Consider the following 22,551-nt stretch of genomic DNA (forward strand, 5'->3'; position numbering starts at 1 on the left):
AGTAACTAAAGAATGAATGTTCAATTTTTATGCCCTTATTTTTGGTTTTTCTTTCTTTTTTTTATTTTTGAGACAGAGTTTTGCTGTTGTTACCCAGACTGGAGTGCAATGGCACGATCTCGGCTTACCGCAACCTCCACCTCCTGGGTTCAAGCAATTCTCCTGCCTCAGCCTCCCGAGTAGCTGGGACTACAGGCGTGCACCATCACGCTCAGCTAATTTTTGTATTTTTAGTAGAGATGGGGTTTCACCTTGTTGACCAGGATGGTCTCGATCTCTTGACCTCATGATCCACCCGCCTTGGCCTCCCAAAGTGCTGGAATTACAGGCGTGAGCCACCGCGCCCAGCCTGGTTTTTCTTCTTTTACCTAAAGAGCCCATTTGGGGATCTTTTCACTGTAATTGTGTTATGCTTTTGCACTCCCAGGTGCTTAGCTGAGACTTTGAATTTCTAGAAAACTCTATGACTTCATGGTGATATGTCGTTGTATTTTAATAGCCTTTTCAGGTAATTTTGGATATTCTTATATATACAGTACTACCCCAGAACTCAAGATACGGGAGTTTCTTAGTTGCAACTTGGAATCTAAAACCATGCCAGTAACCTTTTATACCATTATATTAAGATCTGTTGCTTTGTTTTACATTTTGAATGGGTGTTTACCCATACATGCTTTGTAACATCGTATACTGGTCACTTGCAAAATACTGGTAACAATAAATTATGCACATCTTTCAAATGATGACACATTTCATTTACAGTATCAAAAAAAAAACATTAATATCACTGCCAAATTCAGAAAAGTTTGTAAGTACTGGGAACGTGTGAAGTTAACAGTGGTAGATATAAGTTCTCTAAAAGTCGTTTTTGCTTGAAAGTTCAATTTTTTTTTTTTAATTGGAAGCAAATACTTCAAGGAAAACAACTGGCAGTGACAGATTTACTGTTTGTTTTTGAGAAAATACCTGCCACATTCCCACGTTTGAATCAGCATAGTTTGTCAATCTTTCCAGTAAACAACGATGTTTGAGGCTGGCTGTGGTAGCTCATGCCAGTAAATCCCAGACTTTGGGAGGCCAAGGCAGGTGGATCATGAGGTCAAGAAATTGAGACCATCTTGGCCAACATGGCGAAACCCTCTCTCTACTAAAAATACAAAAAATTAGCTGGGTGTGGTGGTGTGTGCCTGTAGTTCCAGCTACTCAGGAGGCTGAGGCAGGAGAATCGCTTGAACCTGGGAGGCAGAGGTTGCAGTGCACTGAGATCATGCCCCTGCACTCCAGCCTGATGATGGAGTTAGGCTCTGTCTCAAAAACGAACGATGTTTGAGAAAAAAGTAGTTTGTTTGGCTTGCAACTTAAACAGTGGTGCTTTTTCCCTCCATACAACCACTATGCTTTGTATGCAGCAGCAGTGTTTTATGCATACTTGTTTTGTCACAGAAATTATTAGTATATTCAGTGGTAGAGATTTAATAAAAATAATCGTTTTTATTCCTTCGTTAAGGGCTTTAAGTGAAACTGACATTTTACGTTTTGACTGCTACATAGTATGTAGCAGTTCAGAGATCCTACCTTGATTCATGCCAAGGCACCAGCAATTTTACCTATCCATACAAATGTCAGTGCAGTAAAAAAGCCAAATAACATCTTTTGATTTTTTTTTTTTTTTTTGGACAGAGTCTCGCACTGTTGCCCAGGCTGGAGTGCAGTGGTGCAATCTTGGCTCACTGCAACCTCTGCCTCCGGGGTTTAAGTGATTTTCCTGCCTCAGCCTCCTGAAGAGCTGTGACTACAAGTGTGTACCACTACTCTGGCTAATTTTTTGTGTTTTTAGTGGAGATGAGGTTTCACCATATTAGCCAGGATGGTCTTGATCCCTGACCTTGTGATCTGCCTGTTTCGGCCTCCCAAAGTGCTGGGATTACAGGTGTGAGGCACAGTGCCTGGCCTAAAAAAAGTTTTTGAGACATAGTCTTGCTCAGTTGCCCAGGCTGGAGTGCAGTGGCGTGATCTCAGTTTATTGTAACCTCTGTCTCCCAGGCGCAAGCAATTCTCCTGCCTCAGCCTCCTGAGTAGCTGGGACTACAAGCGACCACCATGCCTGGCTAATTTTTTGTATTTTTAGTAGAGACAGGGTTTCATCATGTTGGACAGTCTGGTCTCGAACTCCTGGCCTCAGGTGATCTGCCTGCCTCGGCCTCCCAAAGTGTTGGGATTACAGGTGTGGGCCAATGCGCCTGGCCCAATCTTTTTTTTTTTTTTTTGAGATGGAGTCTTACTCTGTCGCCCAGGCTGCAGAGTGCAGTGGTGCAGTCTCAGCTCACCACAGCCTCCTCCTCCAGGTTCAAGCAATTCTCCTGCCTCAGCCTTTTGAGTAGCTGGGATTAGAGGCACCTGCCACTGCACTGAGCTAATTTTTGTATTTTTAGTAGAGACAAGGTTTCACCATCTTGTTTAGTAGGTTGGTCTCCAACTCCTGACCTCGTGATCCACCCACCTTGGCCTCCCAAAGTGCTGAGATTTACAGGCGTGAGCCACAGCGCCTGGCAGCCCCATCTCTTTAAAAAAAAAAAAATGTAGTTGGGCATGGTGACTTGTCTGTAGTCCCACATAATTGGGGGACTGAGGCAGGAAGATCACTTGAACCCGGGAGTTCAAGGCTGCAGTGAGCCATGATCACAGCATTTCACTCCAGCCTGAGCAACAGAGTGATACCCTGTCTCTTTAAATAAATAAATGAAAATTTGAAATATGCGGAAAATGTGAAAGAGCAGTAAAATGAATACCCATGTCCCTCTGCCTAGATTGCTTTCCGATTAACATTTTGACCATAATTGTACATGGTCTCTTCTCTTTATGTATTTATTGTATGATGTGTAATACTTACTGTATTAAATATATATATGGTCTTATTTGAAAAGTAAGTTGCCTGAATTTCTTAAGAAAAAGGTCTCATACCTGTGGTTATATAACACTTATGTAAATTCCTAGTAATTATTTGATAAAATCTGATAATCACTGTGTATTCAATGTTTCTCATCTTCAAAATGTCTTCATATTTTTTTTCCAAACCATAATCATTTAGTTATGTCTCTTTTTTGAAGAGTCTCCCCTCCTTTGAAAAAAATTTCCCTTGGCCCTGATGTTTTTATAAGAGCCCAGGATACAGAGAGTTCTACATTCAGAATTTATCTGAATTTTTCCTGGCATTGCTATTTAACTGGTTGCCTCACTGTATTAAAGTTCCGGAATTTAAGTCTAGAAGTTGGATTAAATTTAGGTTTAGACTGTTTTTTGGGGGGCGGGGTGGTAAGACTGTTTCAGCAGTTGCATTGTGTGTGATGCTTTACATCAGAAGTTTCATGACACCTGATTATTCCCCTCTTATTGTTTGACCACCTAGTTAAGGTTGTGATTGCCAGCTCTTTCTAAAATAAAAATACATTTCTCCTTTCATAATTTTGTAGTAGACTTCAGAGTGTTAGTCTGGCACCACGTGCGTGCCCTATTCCACATTACTGTCTTACCTCATATTTTAGTATCCATTGTTGAGCTTTGCCTACATCATTTGTTGCTTGAGCTGTAGAATGAGTTTTCTAATCGTTATTTCATACTCATGGAATAATAGCTGGAATTTTGTAAAGAGGAACCTCCATCTCTCTTCTCCTTCCCTTCTTCTTCCCACTGTCCTCATCTATAGACTCAGTAGTTTTTGCTTATTGGATAACAGTTTTACTTACTGACATTATGCTAAGTTAAATAACTCAGACACAAAGAATATTAAAAACTGCATGGTCTCACGTGTCAAACTAAAAATAGTTGAAGACGTAGAAACAGAATAGAATGGTGGTTACCAGGGATGAGGAGGGGGAGGAAATAGGGCAGTGTTGGTCAGATATACATACTTGCAGTTATATAGGATGAATAAATGTAGCTCTCTGATATATAGTAGGAGGCCTTTCGTTAATAATATATCTAGGATATTTGCTAAGAGAGTAGATTTAGGTGCTTTTAACACACACAGGGTAAACTATGGGATAGTGATGGATATGTTAATTTGCTTGCTTGTAGTAATCACTGTGTATATGAAAACATCTTGAGTATGTTAAATATATGCAATAAAAATAAATACTAAATGTTTTATAGTTGATTTTGCCTTTTTTTAAAAGTTGAAGTGGTTTCAGATTTGGCCAATGTGAACCATTTCAAGCTGTCTCTTGTATCCTTTTGAAATAACCTATCGTCTTTGAGAACTTCCCTTGCCTCCGGTACCGTAAGATGGCTTAGGCTCATCTTATGGATTCCCTGTTTTATGGAATCATCTGTTTTTCTAGGAACCTTGGTCGTTTTTGTGGACATTAGTACTTAGAAACCAAGATCTTAGTGCTGAGTGTGTTCATTACTTCTAGGTTCTTTCTTCGGATAGAGTTAGGAAATATGTTAAAAAATGAACCATGAGTTTATATTATTGATAGTTTTATTTCAAATTTAGCATTACAGAATTGTGTACTTACTTGCTTTATCCTACAGCATACATATATATATATAAATTATAATTCCAATAAAATGAGCAATAAATTTATTGAGTGAATTTTAATTTTTTTGTAATTTGTCCTTATAGTTTACTTAGAATGAACAGCCATGGTAGTATGTTAAAATTAGTTGAAATGATTTTTATATTGTCTGCTTATGTTAATTCTATGTTCAGTTGAGTTCATTTGTACCTATTTGTGTTCTTTTTTTTTAATTTTGAACTTAATATTGGAGTAATTTCTTTGTTACTAACATAACTTAGAAGGCAGCAGTGTACATGTACTTGACCTGATTACAAAGGAATCTGTCTGGCCTAAAGTAAATCAGGTCATGGCAACTGAGTCAGCAGCAGACCTATTTACTGTTGATGGATGCAACATGATAGTGTCAGGGAAAATTAAGAAAATTATTGCTAATTTATAAAACAAAAAGGGCTATGGGACTGAGCTTATTTGAAAAATATGAGTAAAGCTGTATCTTTTTTGAGATGGAGTCTCACTCTGTCCCCCAGGCTGAAGTGCAGTGTCATGATCTCGGCTCACTGCAACCTCTGCCTCCTGGGTATAAGCAATTCTGCCTTGGCCTTCTGAGTAGCTGGGATTACAGGCATGTACCACAATGCCCAGCTATTTTTATATTTTTAAGTAGAGATGGGGTTTTACCTGTTTGCCAGGCTGGTCTTGAACTGCTGACCTCAAGTAATTTACCCACCTTGACCTTCCAAAGTGCCAGGATTACATGGGTGAGCGACCGCATCCAGCCAAAGCTGTGTCTTAACAAGCTATGTTTTAACATAGTAGCCCTAACTTTCTTTTTTCTTTTTTTTTTTTTTTTTTGCAAGGCAAAGCCTTTATTCATTTTAATGTTACCCAAGTGTAAGAAACATATGATCTGGATTTATTAACTTTAGATAACAGTAATTTAAAAGCTGGAGAAAGGTCTCATATTACAGAAATTTAAAAGTTGACTATACAGTAAATGGTAAAGAAAACTAACAATAGAACAGGACAATGTTCAAATAGGTAATTAACAAATAGGGCCAAAAGATCAGCGTATATCCCACAACATCTTGCATGCGATGTCTCAGCTATTTTTTCCCCAAACATAAAGGCAGATTAATTCAGATTAGCCCAATTAAGAATAATAGTTTATGTTTTCTTCTGAAATTAGTATTTGAATGGAAAATGTATTAATAACTCGTGGTTTCCTACTGAAATTTGATTCTACTGTATGATTCTCAAATTTAGACAATGCTAGATAAGACACTACTGGGTGATCATTTCAAAGTATGCACTGCACGCAAAATCTAAATGGACATACATGATAAATATTTTCTTTCTTTTCTTTTTAATGGAGTTTTTGCTCTTGTTGCCCAGGCTGGAGTGCAGTGGTATGATCTCGACTTACTGCAATCTCTGTCTCCCAGTTTCAAGTGATTCTCCTGCCTCAGCCTCCCAAGTGGCTGGAATTACAGATGTCCACCACCACACCCGGCTAAATTTTCTTTTTTGTTTTTGTATTTTTAGTGGAGACAGGTTTCACTATGTTGGGCAGGCTAGTCTCGAACTCCTGGCCTCAAGTAATCCACCTGCCTCAGCCTCCCAAAGTGCTGGGAGTACAGGCATGAGCCACTGCACCTGGCCAAAAAATTATTTTCTAATTTAAAAGACATATAGTAAACATAAATGAATTCTCACAAAACCTACTTACAAACAAAACTAGAATAAACACAACTTTTAGGAGCCAACTTCAGTTGATTTCACCACTTAACAGGAGCAGGATCTTAGGTGTAGCCCTAGCATTTTATTCCCAGAAGAGGCTTACTTATGTGGATGACACAGATTTGTTTATATATGAGAAATTAGGATGCATGGAAAGCTCAGTTCTCCAAGGAAGTTTTACATAAGTTATCTTGCACGTACCAGGAGGAAAAAAAGAAGGCCAGTTAGGTGGATATAGGAAATGTTCTCAGCAGTCATTCCAGTCCCTGTTTTTGTTTGTTGTTTTTTTGTTTGAAACATGGTCTCACTTTGTTGCCTAGGCTGGAGTGCAGTGGCATGATCATGGCTCATTGCATCCCAGCCTCCTGAGTGTAGCTAGTGCCTGTAGCTGGGAGTGCAGTCACACGACGCCACACTTTAATTTTTGTATTTTTTTGTACAGATGGGGTCTCATTATATTGCCCGGGCTGATCTTGAACTCCTGGGCTCAGGTGATCTGCTCTCTTTGGCCTTCTGAAGTGCTGGAATTACCAGCAAGAGCCATTGTGTCTGGCTCATTCTCTGTTATAATAGAAACACCCTTGTGTAGTTGGTAGTCAGTGGGAGTATCTGGATTTTCTGGCTCTTTAATCTGATTTGATTTAAGGATATCAGTGGCCCCATTTCCAAGTGGTAAAGAGGTAGTTTGTGACTTAGAGTGGCAGGAGTTTCCCCCCTCCTTTATCAGTTTTTCAGCTTGAGCACTATTGATATTTTGGACAGAATAATTCTTGTTTTGGAGGCTGGCCCTGTATACTGGAGGATATTCAGCAACATCCCTGGCCTCTATTCACTAGTTGTCAGTAGCACCCCTCCCCACCTTTCCTAGTTGTTACAACCCAAAATGTCTTTAGACATTGTAGACATTGCTGAATGCCCCTTGAGGGTGAAATGCATCCTTATCACACTGATGTATATATATGTGTGTGTGACTTGATAGTAAATTCAGATATGATGCCCATTACGCCTAAATACCTAATTTGTACCTTCTAAAAACAAGAGCACCTCAGTATATTGCCACAGCATACCCATCAAACATTGATGTAATCCATTGTCTAATCCACAGATCCCATTCAAATTTCAGCAGTTGTTTCAGTAATTTTTTTTTTTTTGAGACAGAGTTTCGCTGTTGTTACCGAGACTGGAGTGCAATGGCACGATCTTGGCTCATCGCAACCTCCGCCTTCTGGGTTCAAGCAATTCTCCTGCCTCAGCTTCCCGAGTACCTGGGACTACTGGCGCACACCACCATGCCCAGATAATTTTTGTATTTTTAATAGAGACGGGGTTTCACCTTGTTGACCAGGATGGTCTCGATCTCTTGACCTCGTGATCCACCCACCTCGGCCTCCCAAAGTGCTGTGATTATAGGCGTGAGCCACCGTGCCCGGTTCCAGTAATGTTCTTTATAGCAAAACAACTAAACCACACCCCTACATCTCCTAAACAAAGAACCCATGATCTAATCCAGAATCATACCCCTACATCTCCTAAACAAAGAACCATGATCTAATCCAGAATCACATGTTACGTTTAGTTGTCAAAAGTCTTTACTCTCCCTCAGTCTGCCATGGGATCTGTGTTTCCTGGACTTTTCTTTCTTTTTTTTTTTTTTTTTTTTAATTTTTTTATTGCGTTTTAGGTTCCTGTACTTTTTATGGCTTTTACATCTTTAGGGGAGTTAAGGCCAGTTGTTTTGTCTAATATCCTTTAGTTTGTGTTTGATGCTGTCTCATGATTTGATTTATGTTACACAGTTTTGATGGCAGTACAGAGGAGATGCCATTTTCTTGCTGTGTCCCATCAGGTGGTACTCAATATCTGTTTGTACCATTACTATTAATGTTAACTGATCACTTGGTTAAGATGGTATCTATCAGGTTCATCACCTTTCTTGATTAGACTTTGATCCCCTAGTTTTAGCATTGATTCTTGCCTGAGTCAGTTTTTACAACATTGGTTGCCAAATGTGATGTCCTAATTATAGCATTTGTTCTACAGTTACTAGTATTTGGCCTTCTATTGTAAGGTGTATCTTTTCTTCCCCTCCATGTATGTTAGAATGTATATATGTATTTTAGGCTGGGCACAGTGACTCACGCCTGTAATCCCAGCACTTTTGGGAGGCCAAGGCAGGCGGATTACAACGTCAAAGGATCGAGACCATCCTGGCCAAGGTGGTGAAACCCCATCTCTACAAAAAAATACAAAAATTAGCCACGCACAGTGGTGGGTGCCTGTAATCCCAGCTACTCAGGAAGTTGAGGCAGGAGAATTGCTTGAACCCGGGGAGGCGGAGGTTGCAGTGAGCCAAGATTGCGCCACTGCACTCCAGCCTGGCGACAGAGTTGTTAACTACTCGATATGGTTATTTCTTCTGAAGTGTCATTACTTCTAGGCCCTCTTTGAGTAGACTGCTAGGAAACATGTAAAAATATGCATATACTCTTTCATATTCAGACACATGCCTATTTCATGATCATTCTATGTAATTGTTTTTTTGTTTGAGATGGAGTCTGGCTCCCATCGCGAAGGCTGGAGTGGAGTGGCGCAATCTCGGCTCACTGCGACCTCCACTTCCCAGATTCAAGTGATTCTCCTTCCTCAGCTTCCCAAGTAGCTGGGATTACAGGCATGTGCCACCATGCATGGCTTTTTTGTATTTTTAGTAGAGACAGGGTTTTGCCATGTTGGCCAGGCTAATCTTGAACTTCTTACCTCAGGTGATTAACCCACCTCAGCCTCCCAAAGTGCTAGGATTATAGGCCTGAGCCACCCACCTGGCCTCTATGTATGTTTAGAACAATGAGTTCACACTAATATTTCTGATTCTAGTCCAATACTATGTTTTATTCTAGACTTGTCATTTGCCATATTTTACTTCTCCTCACCAAGAGAAATCTGGTTTCCCTTATCCTCCACATGTATTCTTATTTTCTCAATCCTCATTTATGTAACCAATTTCTTGACTACGCCGGCCATCTTCCTCACTTTAGTACTGCTGACAGAGTCTGGCCAAGAGGTCCCCCTTCCCTCTTCCTGACCCTCTACCTTGTGTTAGAAAGCATTAACTCTTAAGCATACTTGTCTGTGAGAATTTACTTTAACATCTCCCAGGAATATAGAGAAGTTGTTAATATCCAGTTTGAGGGCTGACTGTAGGAATACAAGTCCAGAAAGAAGATGAGAAGGGTGAAGAAAACTTCTAGCAAGAACATAGTTGAAATGATGATTCGGAAAAGTTGTCATTTGCTGGTGAGAAAAATAAAGGTAGGATTTGATAGATTGGGTTGAAACATACCTGGATTTAAGTACCTGTTGTTTCTAGGTAAGGTTTTTATCATGGAGCAATTCTTGGTGTTTTCATTCATGAAATGTCATCTGGTTTCTGATTTCTGGCTACAGTTTCCCTACATGCCATTATTTGTATCTGTTATATTTGTGCTGATAGATTGTGTCCTCTGCTTGCCTTGCTTATGGTTGGATTTCTACCTTTTTATTCAGCTGCTACCTGTCTTCCCTGCTTGTAAGCATTCGTTGTCTGTATAGTTAGCCTGACTATATATAGGTTTTCCGCTTGCAGGATTGGTGGTGTTTTACCTGGGATGTTGGTCGTCTTGTTTTGCCTTGAAGACTGCTGCTGGGTCATTGATGAAACTAACCATAACGTCAGTCTCAGTTTCAATTCTCAAATATTTATACCTTTACTTTCTTTCTTTTTGTTGTTGTTGAGACTGGGTTTCACTCCTCTCGCCCAGGCTGGAGTGCAGTGGTGCGATCATGTCTCACTGTAGCCTCAACTTCTTGGGCTCAAGTGATTCTCCTGCTTCAGCGTCTCAAGTAGCTGGGACTACAGGTGCACGCCACTGCACCCAGCTAATTTTTTGTAGAGATGAGATTTCACCGTTTTTCCCAGGCTAGTCCCAGGCTCTGAGCTCTAGCCATCTGCTGGTGTTGGCTTCCCAAGTGGTGGGATTACAGGCATTAGCCGTGGTGCCCAGCTTGTACCTTTACTTTTATCATTCCCCTATGGTTTAAAACTATGCCCTTCTGGCACTATCTTTTGTCTAACTCTTTAAGGAACATTCTGGACTTAATTTTTTCTTCCCATCTGTCCTTCAATATGACACTGGATAGTGGGCATCTGGGCAATTAAAATTTATCAATATAAATTATGGTTACATATTTAGTTGTTTTAGAGTGTTATATAAACCTGCATTTTAAAGTTGGGTATAGCTTTATAGTTTGATAAACATTTTTTTTTTGTTTTATAAAATGAGTTTATATAGGTTGTCAACTTACTAGCAAAATGTTACAATTGAAGACTTTAAAGGGCAAGTGCTCCTACATCTCACCCAGAAACAATGTTTCTTTCACACAGTATCTTCCTTTAGCAGTTAGAACCCACTCTCATGAAATAGCATATATCTGTCAGAACAGTTTTACCCAGTGTTACCTTTGTTCTATGTTTGGGGACTCACTGACCATCTTGAGATCCAGTCATCATGTGGTATTGTGAGATCCACTATATTCTCAAGTACTAGAAACCTGAGATCTTAATTGATACGAAGCCTGAAAAAAGACTGTAGCAGTTGGCTTGGTGGTGAGAGAAACTGGCAAAAGTGTGGAAGTTAATAGCTGCCGCCATTCATTTACAGCTCCTGGGTCGGTGATCCAAAGAGCTGTTGAAGCTAAGAAGGTTCTGGCTGGGCCTGGGTATGGAAGAGAGGGAGTTAGTTTTAGTTGGCCTTTTCCCATCATTGTTTTTATTTAGTGTTTATTACATGATTTTCACTGTGCTAGGGATACAAAAAGGAATAAGAAGGGTATCTTAAAAAGGCAGAATTGTTTTTCCTACTGGAATTTTGAGGACTCTTAGCATTTCCTCAGTGTGTTTGTTCCAAACCAGAAGCATTTATCTTCCTTATATATCTTCCTTTTTTGACTTTCCTAAGTCAAAAACACTTAGGAAAATGTAATTTATTTTCTCTCTGCGATCCAATTCTTGTGCTTTTTTTTTTCTTTAATACTTTATTCTGGAAGGATTTTAATATGGAACGAAATTACTATTCTTTTTTTTTTTTTTTTTTTTTGGATGCAGAGTTTTGCTCTGTTGCCCAGCTAGAGTGCAGTGGTGCAATCTTGGCCTCTTGGGTTCAAGTGATTCTACTGCCTCAGCTTCCTCAGTAGCTGAGACTATAGGCAGGTGCCACCATATTCTAGAGCTAATTTTTGTAGTTTTAGTAGAGATGGAGTTTTATCATGTTGGCCAGGCTGGTATTGAACTCCTGATGATCTCAAGTGATTCACCTGCCTTCCTCCCAAAGTGCTGGGATTACAGGTGTTGTGCCACCATGCCTGGCTAATTTTGTACTTTTAGTAGAGACAGGGTTTCTCCATGTTGGTCAGGCTGGTCTCAAACTCCTGACCTCAGGTGATCTGCCTGCCTCCCAAATTGCTGGGATTTACAGGCATGAGCCCCCATGCCTGCTTGCTGTACTTAATTCTTTTGGGCCTCAATTGGTCCTCAGTTGGCTATTAGAGCCTCATCAAGCTGGCTGTTTTATTCCTCTGCCATGTCCCCATCATTCTATGAAACCTTCTTTCTTCCTGGTGTAATACAGATTTATCTTGTTACCTGTTCAGCTGTAGCCTTGGGATCAGGCCCATTCTCTGAGGAGTGATCACTCTCTTTAGTGGAGAATGGTATTGGAGACTATGATAATGGGCCCTAGGTGTGCTCTTTGCTTCTTGGCCCTTTTAGCAAACAGGCATAGGAAACATGGCATGTATATGTATATTACATACATGCATGTATATTCGCATACATTCACATATAAATATACCTTTCCATGTATATGTGGATTCATGCCTATGCACATAAATCTAGAAATCATGAATTCACACTGATATCTACAGTATCAATGCATCCTCGCAGGATTTCTTCTGTCTTTTTCACAGCAAGAACCCAGGGTTCTTTCTTGCCTTCTGTCTTTTCCACAGTGAACAACAGCAACACATTTACTCAACCTTTAATAATATATCTAAATAGGTACAGAATTGCTTTGCCCATTCCACTACAATAAGTAACTCTACAAAAATTTTTAGGAATTGTTTGGCAGTTCTGCACCTGCCCTACTCCACCCTGCCACGATTGAGGGTATAAAGTCAAATGTGTTCACAAATTACTTGGGATTATTTCTGCCTGCCTGCCTCGCGGTTGGTCAGTGAGATGGGTGGTTTGTCTGTCTTCTCTTCACAGTATTTGCTGTCCATGTGAAATATGAGTAGGTTTCTTTGTTCTGGTTTGCTTTAGCAAACTTAAAGGTAGTGTTTTCCCTTTCCATTCTTACTTTTTTTAAAAAAAATATGTACAACATTATAAAAGACAAAACTAAATAAAAAGGTAAGTTTAATGAGGTCTTCATCTGAGAGCAGTTCCAGTCTGTCATCCACCCTTGTAGGGAACCAATTTTAGTGTTTTCTGCTTTTTTTTTTCCTGTTTTTCTATTTTATATAAAAATAAGCAGACTTTAAAATTTTTCAGCTAGGTGTAGTGGCTCAACCTATAATCCAAGCACTTTCGGAGGCTAAGGTAGGCAGATCACCTGAGGTTGGGAGTTCGAGACCAGCCTGACCAACAAGGAGAAATCCTGTCTCTACTAAACTTCAAAATTAGCTGGGTGTGGTGGCACATGCCTGTAATCCCAGCTTACTCAGGAGACTGAGACAGGAGAATCGCATGAACCTGGGAGGTAGAGGTTGCAGTGAGCCAAAATTAACACCATTGCACTCCAGCCTGGGCAACGAGTGAAACTCTGACTAAAAAAAAAAAGGGGGGGGGGTGGCCAGGCACAGTGGCTAATGTCTGTAGTCCCAGCACTTTGGGAGGCTGAGGTGGGCAAATCACAAAGTCAGGAGATCGAGACCATTCTGGCTAACATGGTGAAACCCCATCTCTCTACTGAAAGTAGAAAAAATTAGCCAAACGTGGTGGCACACACCTGTAGTCCCAGCTACTTGAGAGGTTGAGGCAGGAGAATCACTTGAACCTGGGAAGCAGAGGTTTCAGTGAGCTGAGATCGCACCCCTGCACTCTAGTCTGGGTTGACAACGCGAGACACTGTCTCAAAAAAAATAAAATTTAATTAAAAAAATTTTTTTTCTTACATAAAAAGCATCTATTGTGTTCTTTTGTACTGTTTCGCCTTTAAAATTGAATATTTCTTGTAAGTCACTTTGTATCAGTTCATATAGCTCTTAGTATATATTTTTATTTTTAATTTATTATTTATTTATTTATTTATTTTTTGGCGTAACGAGACTTTACTGAAAACAGAAAACCGGGCGGGCGAACCAAGGATTACAAACAGGAATGTGGACTCGTAGCAAAACAAAACAAAAAACAAACAGAACAAAAAGGGAGGAGGGGAGCCGGTCGAAAGAAGGGAAGGGGGAGCGAGACCGAGGAAAGGGGCGGAGAATTTTTTTTCTTCTTCCCATTTCTTTAAAAAAAACCCAACACAAGAAAACACACACACACAATCAACGTTTGTTCCCGAGTAGAAACATAAATAGGGCAGAATCGAACACTGTTCTCTCTTCCAAAGGAAAAAAGAAGTTAAAGAAAAAGAAAGGCAGGGTTTGAGGCTGCGCCCCCTCGGAGCCCCTTCCGCGGCGCCGTGTACAAAGGGGCAGCCGAGACGCGCGGGTTTGTGCAACACAGGGCGGCCGCGCGAAGGACAGAGGCAGCGCGAGGGCGGGGGGTCATGCGCTCGCCCCCCCCCCCCCCGAGAGCAGGGGGGGTCCAGCTTGTCGAGTCCGGGGCGCCCCTTCCGAGTCCGGGGCACCCTCGGGGGGATCCCGGGGGGCTGCACTCTCTCTCAGTTCCTGGGTACACTCGGGGAAAGGGGGGTGTCCCCAGGGCCGCACCCTCTCCAAGTCCGGGACGCCAATGACACCCCACCCCCGCGAGCCCGCCCCTGGGGGAAGGTGGCCGCGCATGCGCCCCGCGCGCGGACTCAGTACGGACACCTGGTGCTGGGGCAGCAGCTGGCAGCCGCTGTTGACATGGCTGAGGACTTTCTGCTTGAGCTGCGCCACCTGCTTTCGCAGCAGGCTCGCCGTGGACGCCAGCTCCGTGTTCTGGCTCTTGAGGGTCTTCACTTTCTCCTCCAGGCGCGAGATGCGCTCCAGCATGCGCTTGCGGCACTTGGAGGCGGCGATGCGGTTGCGCAGCCGCTTGTGCTCCGCCTTGATGCGCTCCTGCGTGTCCATGTCGATGGGCGACAGCGGCGGGATCTCGCCGAAGCTCGGCACGTCGGGCACCGTCTGTGGCTCGTCCTTGAGCGCAGCCAGGCGCGGCGGCCCCAATGCGCCCGGGGGCGGCGGCGGCGGCCGCCGAGCCCCGGCAGAGCTGGTTCTGCTTGTGCAAATCCTCCAGGGCCTTGACGAAGCCTTCGGCGAACTCCTGCTCCTCGCTGGCCGCCACCTTGGGGTAGAGGAACTGCGTGCTCGTCGGCTTGGTGGTGACCAGCCCGTTGGACTGGATGATGAGACGCTCGAGCTCCGGGAAGGCGAGCCTCAGCAGCCCCAGGTCGGGCGAGGCCGTCGGGGGGTGCCGGGGGCGCCGTCGGCGCGCAGGGGGGTCGGAGGCTGCGCGGCCGTGGGCTTGAGTGCCGCCGCCACCTGCTCGCTCAGGCTCAGCGTCAGCGCGTCCTTCTTCATCATGCTGCCGGCCGCCGCCGTCGGGGGCGCCCCCGGGAACAGGCGGCCCGGAGACCCGAAGCTGCCGCCGCTGACACTGGCGCCGCCTCCCAGGCCGCTCAGCGCCTCATGCCTTAGAAGAGTGTTTCCATCCTCCGCCTCCCCTGCCGCGCCGGCCCGGGGGGGGGGGGGGGGGGGGGGAGTGGCCGCGGCCTCCTGGGGGTCCCGCGGCCCTCCGCTGGCGGCGGCTCCCAGTATATATTTTTATAATTCTAAAAAGTTGGTTTTAGATTTTATTTTCTCCTTTAGTTTCTGTCTTCCTCCATTCTCTTACACCTTGACTGAGTATATCTTTTAAATTGTTTCTTTTTATTGTTATACGTGCATAGTTTATGCATATCCAGTATTGCCAAAATTTTATACTTTCAGCATGTCATATTATTTGTTTGTAATCTCAGTTTTACTGTTGTTCAAAGGTGGTGTCTTAGGATTTGGTTCAGATGTTGTAAAAGAAATCCCAAATTAGTTTTTAATAGATAGCTTATTTTTCTCTGGCTTACCAGACTCTGGTTGTTTATCTCTGGACAGTTTTGAAATTGCTGCAGTGTAGGGGACCCAGGCATCCCTTGAGTGGTAGTGTTCTGCCATTTCTAGACTCTTGACTAAGCTAGAACTGGAAGGGGAGGCAATGAACCTTCCCTAGAAGCCTGGACCCAGAAGGGATACCTCAACCTCTCTTCACATGTCATTGACTAGAGCTTAGTTACATGCCCACACAAGCATTAAGATGTTGAAAATCTATGTGAGCATGTGTCCAGCTAAATATTCTTAAAGGAAGGGTAGAATGGATATTCCCTAATCACAGGTGTTGTCTCAAGATACTTAGCTTCTGGGTTTTTAAAATAACTTTTATGTAATAAAAGTTTTATCTTTTATTTTATAAAACTGTGGCTACCAGTTACACTTTTGAAGTTATACCCAGGGTAGTGGTGTGCATTGTTCTTCATGAAGAAAGGAACTGACAGTTTTTTCATAAAAATGGCAGCTGTCAGCCGGGCGCAGTGGCTCACGCCTGTAATCCCAGCATCCGCCGAGGCGGGTGGATCACGAGGTCAAGAGATTGAGACCATCCTGGTCAACGTGGTGAAACCCCATCTCTACTAAAAATACAAAAATTAGCTGGGCATGGTGGCACATGCCTGTAGTCCCAGCTACTTGGGAGGCTGAGGCAGGAGAATTGCTTGAACCCAGGAGGCGGAGGTTGCGGTGAGCCGAGATCGCACCATTGCACTCCAGCCTGAGTAACGAGCGAAACTCCGTCTCAAAAAAAAATGACAGCTGTCTTTTTAAAAGTTGTTACTACCTGTAGTAGGTAATTGATTCAGGCAGAGAAGGACTTTGCAGCTTTATTTCTTCCTGTTAGCTGTGGATTAGATTCTCCACGCAGTGTTGCATATTGCCTATTACGGTTTCTGGTTCTTGATAGTACAGATGCTGTTGGCTTTAATTTAGGAATTTCTCTAGTTTTCCTTCAAATAATTCAATACTCTGAATATTTAACATGTGTTACATTTTTTATAGTTTAAGACAATTTGAGATTGTATTATTATGCTTAAAAGGGAGTTGTAAAGAGCTAAAAGATTCTTTGTAAGACTTTCCTCTCCTGCATCTGATTTAAATTGTCTTTTATAAAAGTCTTTTAAATAATTTTTTTCTTTTTGAGCTGGAGTTTTGCTCTGTAGCCCAGGCTGGAGTGCAGCGGCACGATCTCTGCTCACTGCAGCCTCCGCCTCCTGAGTCCCAGTTCAAGCAATTCTCCCGCCTCAGCCTCCCGAGTAGCTGAGATTGAAGGCACATGCCAGCATGCCCAGCTACGTTTTGTATTTTTAGGAGAGACAGGGTTTCACCACGCCAGCCAGGCTGGTCTTGAACTCTTGACCTAGTGATCTGCCTGCCTCGGCCTCCCAAAGTGCTGGGTTAACAGGTGTGAGCCACTACACCCTGCCTCTTTAATGAAATTTTTAAAAATCCAAATCGAGATTGTTTTGTTTTGTTCTTTCCCCTTTTGAATTTCCCCTAAAGTACTGTGCACACATCCACACGCAGTTATTTGTGCAGTACTTCTTCAGAGTTCATTTAGTTTTACTTCATGCTGATTGAATTACTGGTGTTATCCTTCGGTGGGTAAGGCTGGATGAATTCTAATCAGCTTACTTGTTTTGTCTTCATGTAGCATATAGTTTTAAAAATGTATAAATTTGTTCTTATTGTTTATGAAGTATTTATGGCTTAAAAAATTCCTTTCTTTCCCCCTTTTATGAGCAGCCCAGTGGGGGATAACATCATGTTGTCACTTCCTCTTAGCTTTTCAGGAAGGAATGCTTCCTTTCCTCTGGTGGTTTTTTTTTTTTCTCTCTCTCTGAGATGGATGGAGTATCACTGTCACCCAGACTGAGTACAGTGGTGCAGTCTTGACTCACTGCCACCTCCATCTCCTAGACTCAAGCAGTTCTTTTTCCTCAGCCTTCCCGGGGTAGCTGGGATTCCAGACGTGTGCCACCAGGCCTGGCTAATTTTTTGGTATTTTTAGTAGAGACAGGGTTTTACCATGGTCGCCAGTCTGATCTCCTGACCTCAAGTGATCTGCCCACCTCGGCCTCTCAAAGTGCTGGGATTACAGGCATGAGCCACCGTGCCTAGCCTTTTCTTCTGTTTTATAGTTGTGATTCAGCAATCCAATCTTTTAACCACAACCTTGGTGGTGGTATAAAAACCAATTTTTATCCATTTTTTTTATGGAAGCTATATTATCTCTCATGGAGAAATGCCCCTTCAGTTTATCACTGGAATATTTTTTTCCTTAGCTTTAATGGAATGTCACTTTTGAGATTTTTCTTGCTTATCATGCCCCAGAGCACTTAATACAAAAGAATAATATATTTAAGATTACCAGTATTGAAGTATGCTAAAATGGTTCTGAATATTTAGAATGTTATTTTTACAAACTTTTTGCTTATTTTGTTATAAGTATTTTGCTTATTAATTTGTATAGCAAACATAATCCACCCTTTTTTGTGGAGACAGAATCTTGCTCTGTCACCCAGGCTGGAGTGCTGTGGTATGATCTTGGCTCACTGCAGCCTTTACCTCCTGGACTCAGGAGGTGATCCTCCCACCTTAACCTCTAGAGTAGCTGGGACCACAGGCATGTGCCACCATGCCCAGCTAATTTTTCTATTTTTTGTAGAGACTGAGTTTCACCATGTTACACAGGCTGTTTCAAACTCCGGGCTCAAGCCATCTGACTGCCTTGGCCTCCCAAAGTGCTGGGATTACAGGTGAGAACCACTACGCCTAGCCACAAATTTTTTTTTTACACAGAAAAAAAAGTTTAGGAATCTGGTTTATTTTCTGTATCTGCTTTTCTCCTTCCTTCCTTCCTTCCCTCCTTCCTTCCTTCCTTCCTTCCTTCCTTCCTTCCTTCCTTCCCTCCCTCCCTCCCTCCCTCCTTCCCTTCCTCCCTTTCTCCCTTTTTTTTCTTTTGAGATGGAATTTCATACTTGTTGCCCAGGCTGGAGTGCAATGGCACGATCTCTGTTCACTGCAACCTCTGCCTCCCTGGTTCAAACAGTTCTCCTGCCTCAGCCTCCTGAGTAGCTGGGATTACAGATGCCCACCACCACACCCCACTAACTTTAAAAATATCTTTATTAGAGATGGGGTTTCACAATGTTGGCCAGGCTGGATTTGAACTCCTGACCTCACGTGATCCACCTGCCTTGGCCTCCGAGAATGCTATGATTACAATCGTGAGCCACTTTTTTGTCACCCAGGCTGAAGTGCAATGGCACAATCTTGGCTTACTGCAACCTCTGCCTTCTGGGTTCAAGCAATTCTCCTGCCTCAGCCTCTCAAGTAGCTGCCATTACAGGCACCCACCACCATGCCTGGCCAAGTTTGTGTATTTAGTAGAGATGGTTTAACCATGTTGGTCAGGTTAGTCTCTGACTCCTGACCTCAAGTGATCCACCTGCCTCAGCCTCCCAAAACGCTGGGATTATAGTCATGAGCCACTGTGCCTGGCCCTGTATCTGCTTTTCAAACCAGAATAAAATTAACAAGATTAAAGACAAGCCTGATGATGCAATCAGAATGATGCTGTTATCATTTAGCTAGGTTGCTAAATGCTAAGGGTGATTTTTGATTTTCCATGGAAAGTTGATTGCTGTATGCTATTTTTACATGCACACACACAATCACTTTCATTGAGTGAAGTTAGTATGTGACATACCACTGTTGTGTGGTTCACATACACAATTCACTTATGAGCATGTGGAATTATTGTACTGTTGTGGAATGATGTAAAAAGCTCAGTGTTCTTTTTTCTCTTTCCCTGTTTCTTCCACTCTGCCATGTGTGTATATTAGCCATATACAGATATTACTTATTTTCATTTTTAGTTAGAAGGATGTGTCTCCAGTATCCTTCCTCCCTTAATAAATCTTATATTAGTCTTGTAATTGAAATAAAAGTCAAGAAAAAGTTCTTATTGGACTTCTTCCCTTTATATTGCTTATTAGTATTAAAATGGTAACACATCATCAAAAGCTTAGTAACAATTTAATAGTGTTACTAAATCACCTTGTTCAACAGCATAACCAAATGTTCCTTTAATATGACCTTTTAATATAAGCTATTCAGTCATATACCATTATGCTTCAAGGAGTTACCTATTATCCTAGACCCATCAGTTATCCTATTTGTTTATCATATTCTTTATTAGGTAGTTAAGCTATATATTTGTTTTCTTACAAATGTATTAGACTTAAACTGAGCAGCACATCATCACATAATTATTATTGATAGTATTTAATACTTACAAAGCACATACTCTTTCAGGTATTCCTTACAGTGTTTTAATTTAGAACTTTGAGCCACCCTAGTATTTTGTTAGCTATGGAACTAGGTAACTAGATTATTATCTGTAGTCAATGCTTTTGGTTTTGTTTTTTATTATTTATTTTTTGTTTGTTTGTTTGTTTTGTTAGAGATGCGGTTTCACCATGTTGGCCAGGCTAGTCTTGAACTCCTGACCTCAGGTGATCTGCCTACCTCGGCCTCCCAAAGTGCTGGGATTACAGGCGTGAGCCACCACACCCAGCCATCAATGCTTTTTCTTTTTTTAAATTTCTTTTTGTTTTTTAAATTTTATTGATTTTATTTTTTGTTAGAGTCTGGTCTTGAACAACTGGCTTTTCAAGTGATCTGCCTGCCTAGGACTACAGGCGTGCTGCAGTTACTGGTGTGAGCCACTGCGTCTAGCCTAGTCAGTCCTTTCTAAAAAGAAGTAAAATTGAGCTTTAAGGCACTTTTTCTTACCAAAAGGCTGTTACCAAAGCCTGGGCTCTTGAGTATGCATGCGGTACCAAAGGTAGTTCAAATCAGGGATTCATAGCTAGCAGACACACATGTTATGTAGCTGGTCTTCGAAAAGAATAGAAGGAATAGAGAGGTAGGTTTTAATCACATAAAACTGTCCACTTTCTGTGTTGTGCCTCAGGAAACCAGTGTGTCATTGCATGAGTGCATAAATTGTTTCAGATTGCTAATGCATCATCATATTATGCAAACCTGGCATATAAGAGTGATGGGTTTGTATACACAATACAGATGAGGTTTTTCTGCCTTAGTAAAGATAATCTATAAAAAGCTAACCATTAGGTCACGCTAATGCTTAATGCTAATTGTGTTACTGCAGCTGGTAATGGGAGATAGCTGCTTTTTAAATGTAGATTGATGGACTGTCTTGAAATACTGTTTTTCCACTCATATTTATGTTGTACCAAAAATAAGATTAGTTTCATAAACAGAAAGTTTCTCCGTTTATGAAAGAAAATCTCTGTTTATGAAAGAAAGAAATGGTTTATGACCACACCATTTATTTGAACTTCAAAACATAATTTAACATCACTTTTGTAGACGAGAGAGAATGAGGTGTTACCTTTCTGTCTTGTCAATCTTTGTAGTTCTGCATTTTCTATTGAAAGTGAGGGTTTTGTTCTTTTCCTTGATTTGATTTTGTAGGTTTACTGTCATCTGTTCTCAATTCTGAAATTCAGTGTTAAAACTGAAAATCCCCCCGATAAGTTTAAGTACATTGATAGAGCAGCACAATAACCTGACTTGATGTGAGAGACTTTACATCTTTGTCCTGCTTAGTGTGACATTTTGCTGCAGAAACCGTGTATGTTATTACATGGTACTTTTTTAGATCCCACTGTGTCTTGGAATATGTGGTATATGTATTCTAAACAGAATTGAGAACTTTTGAGTGGTAGCATACATCTGGCTGCAGTGGTTTGCTTTAAATGACTGCATTATCTGTCATAAACTGCTGGATTCCCATTGTTGGAAGATTGGAAGATTGTGAGGCATGAATCAGTAGTTTGAAGAATAAAGTTTTGCCAAAGAACATGTTGAACTATTATCATTAATTTTTTTTTTTTTTTTTTAAGTTTTTGAGATGGGGTCTTGCTTTGTTACCCAGGTTAGTCTCAAACTCCTGGACTCAAGTGATTTTTTTGCCTCACTCTCCCAAAGTGCTGGGATTACAGGCATGAGCCATCATGCCCAACCCATGTTGAAGTAAATGTGTTGATTACTTAGTCAGTACAAGCCTAGCAAGAGGTTTACTTACCTTTTTTTTTTTTTTTGAAACAGAATCTCACTGTCTCCCAGGCTGGAGTGTAGTGGAGCAATGTCAGCTTACTGCAACCTCTGCCTCCCAGGTTCAGGTGATTCTTCTGCCTCAGCCTCTCAAGTAGCTGGGATTACAGGCATGCACCACCACGCTTGGCTAATTTTTTGTTGTTTTTAGTAGAGATGGAGTTTCACCATGTTGGCCAGGCTGGTCTCAAACTCCTGACCTCAAGTGATCCACTTGCCTTGGCTTCTCAAAGTACTGGATTACAGACATGAGCCACCATGCCCTGCCTAGGTTTACTTTCAAGAGCCATCTTTTCTTGGTTAGTCATAGTTGCTCAGAGCACTAATTGCTGATATTGTGACCTAGTCCTACAGTGATTATATTTGCTAATGGCATGGGTATGGGAATTATGGTGGGACTATACCCAGATAGCATCTGTCCTGCTGTTTCTAGGATACACATTTATGCATATAAATTATTCTTTATGATTTTTAGTTTATTGAGTCTTTTATAAGGATGGAAGCAGTTGATCTTTCTCTCATTTCTCTAGTCACCCACAAAAGCTGTATGTAATGCCAGACATTGGGATCATCCCGATTCAGAAGAACTGCCTGGGCCACCAGGAGTAAAACCTCAGAGTGTCACAGTAAGTTAACTGTACTTACTTATTTTGTGTTTTTTAATAAGCTATACATTAAGCAGTTACCCTTTTAATTCACAATTTGTAAATCTTTGACTTCGCTATTTAACAGTTTATGTTGACTTTCTTTACTAAAACAGTAGTTTCAGTTTAATTCATTGGAAAACTGAGGGTTGTCGGTAAGATAGCAGAGATTCTAGTGC

The 22,551-nt window shown here is 41.7% G+C and overlaps 1 protein-coding gene and 1 pseudogene across 2 annotated transcripts in view; one reads left to right on the top strand and one right to left on the bottom strand.

Moving 5' to 3' along the window:
• LOC128929348 (wings apart-like protein homolog) overlaps window positions 1-22,551 on the top strand; it is a 63,709-nt gene that overhangs the window by 33,875 nt on the left and 7,283 nt on the right. Inside the window, 1 exon segment of the mRNA XM_078346627.1 lies at window positions 22,259-22,354. Within this exon segment, the coding sequence (XP_078202753.1) occupies window positions 22,259-22,354 (96 nt within the window).
• Window positions 13,603-15,089, bottom strand: LOC100395481 (transcription factor JunD-like; annotated as a pseudogene). Its single transcript, XR_013525147.1, has one exon. The product of XR_013525147.1 is annotated as a transcription factor JunD-like (transcript).

Source organism: Callithrix jacchus, chromosome 12, assembly GCF_049354715.1.
Source record: "Callithrix jacchus isolate 240 chromosome 12, calJac240_pri, whole genome shotgun sequence".
NCBI classification, from domain to species: Eukaryota; Metazoa; Chordata; class Mammalia; order Primates; family Cebidae; genus Callithrix; species Callithrix jacchus.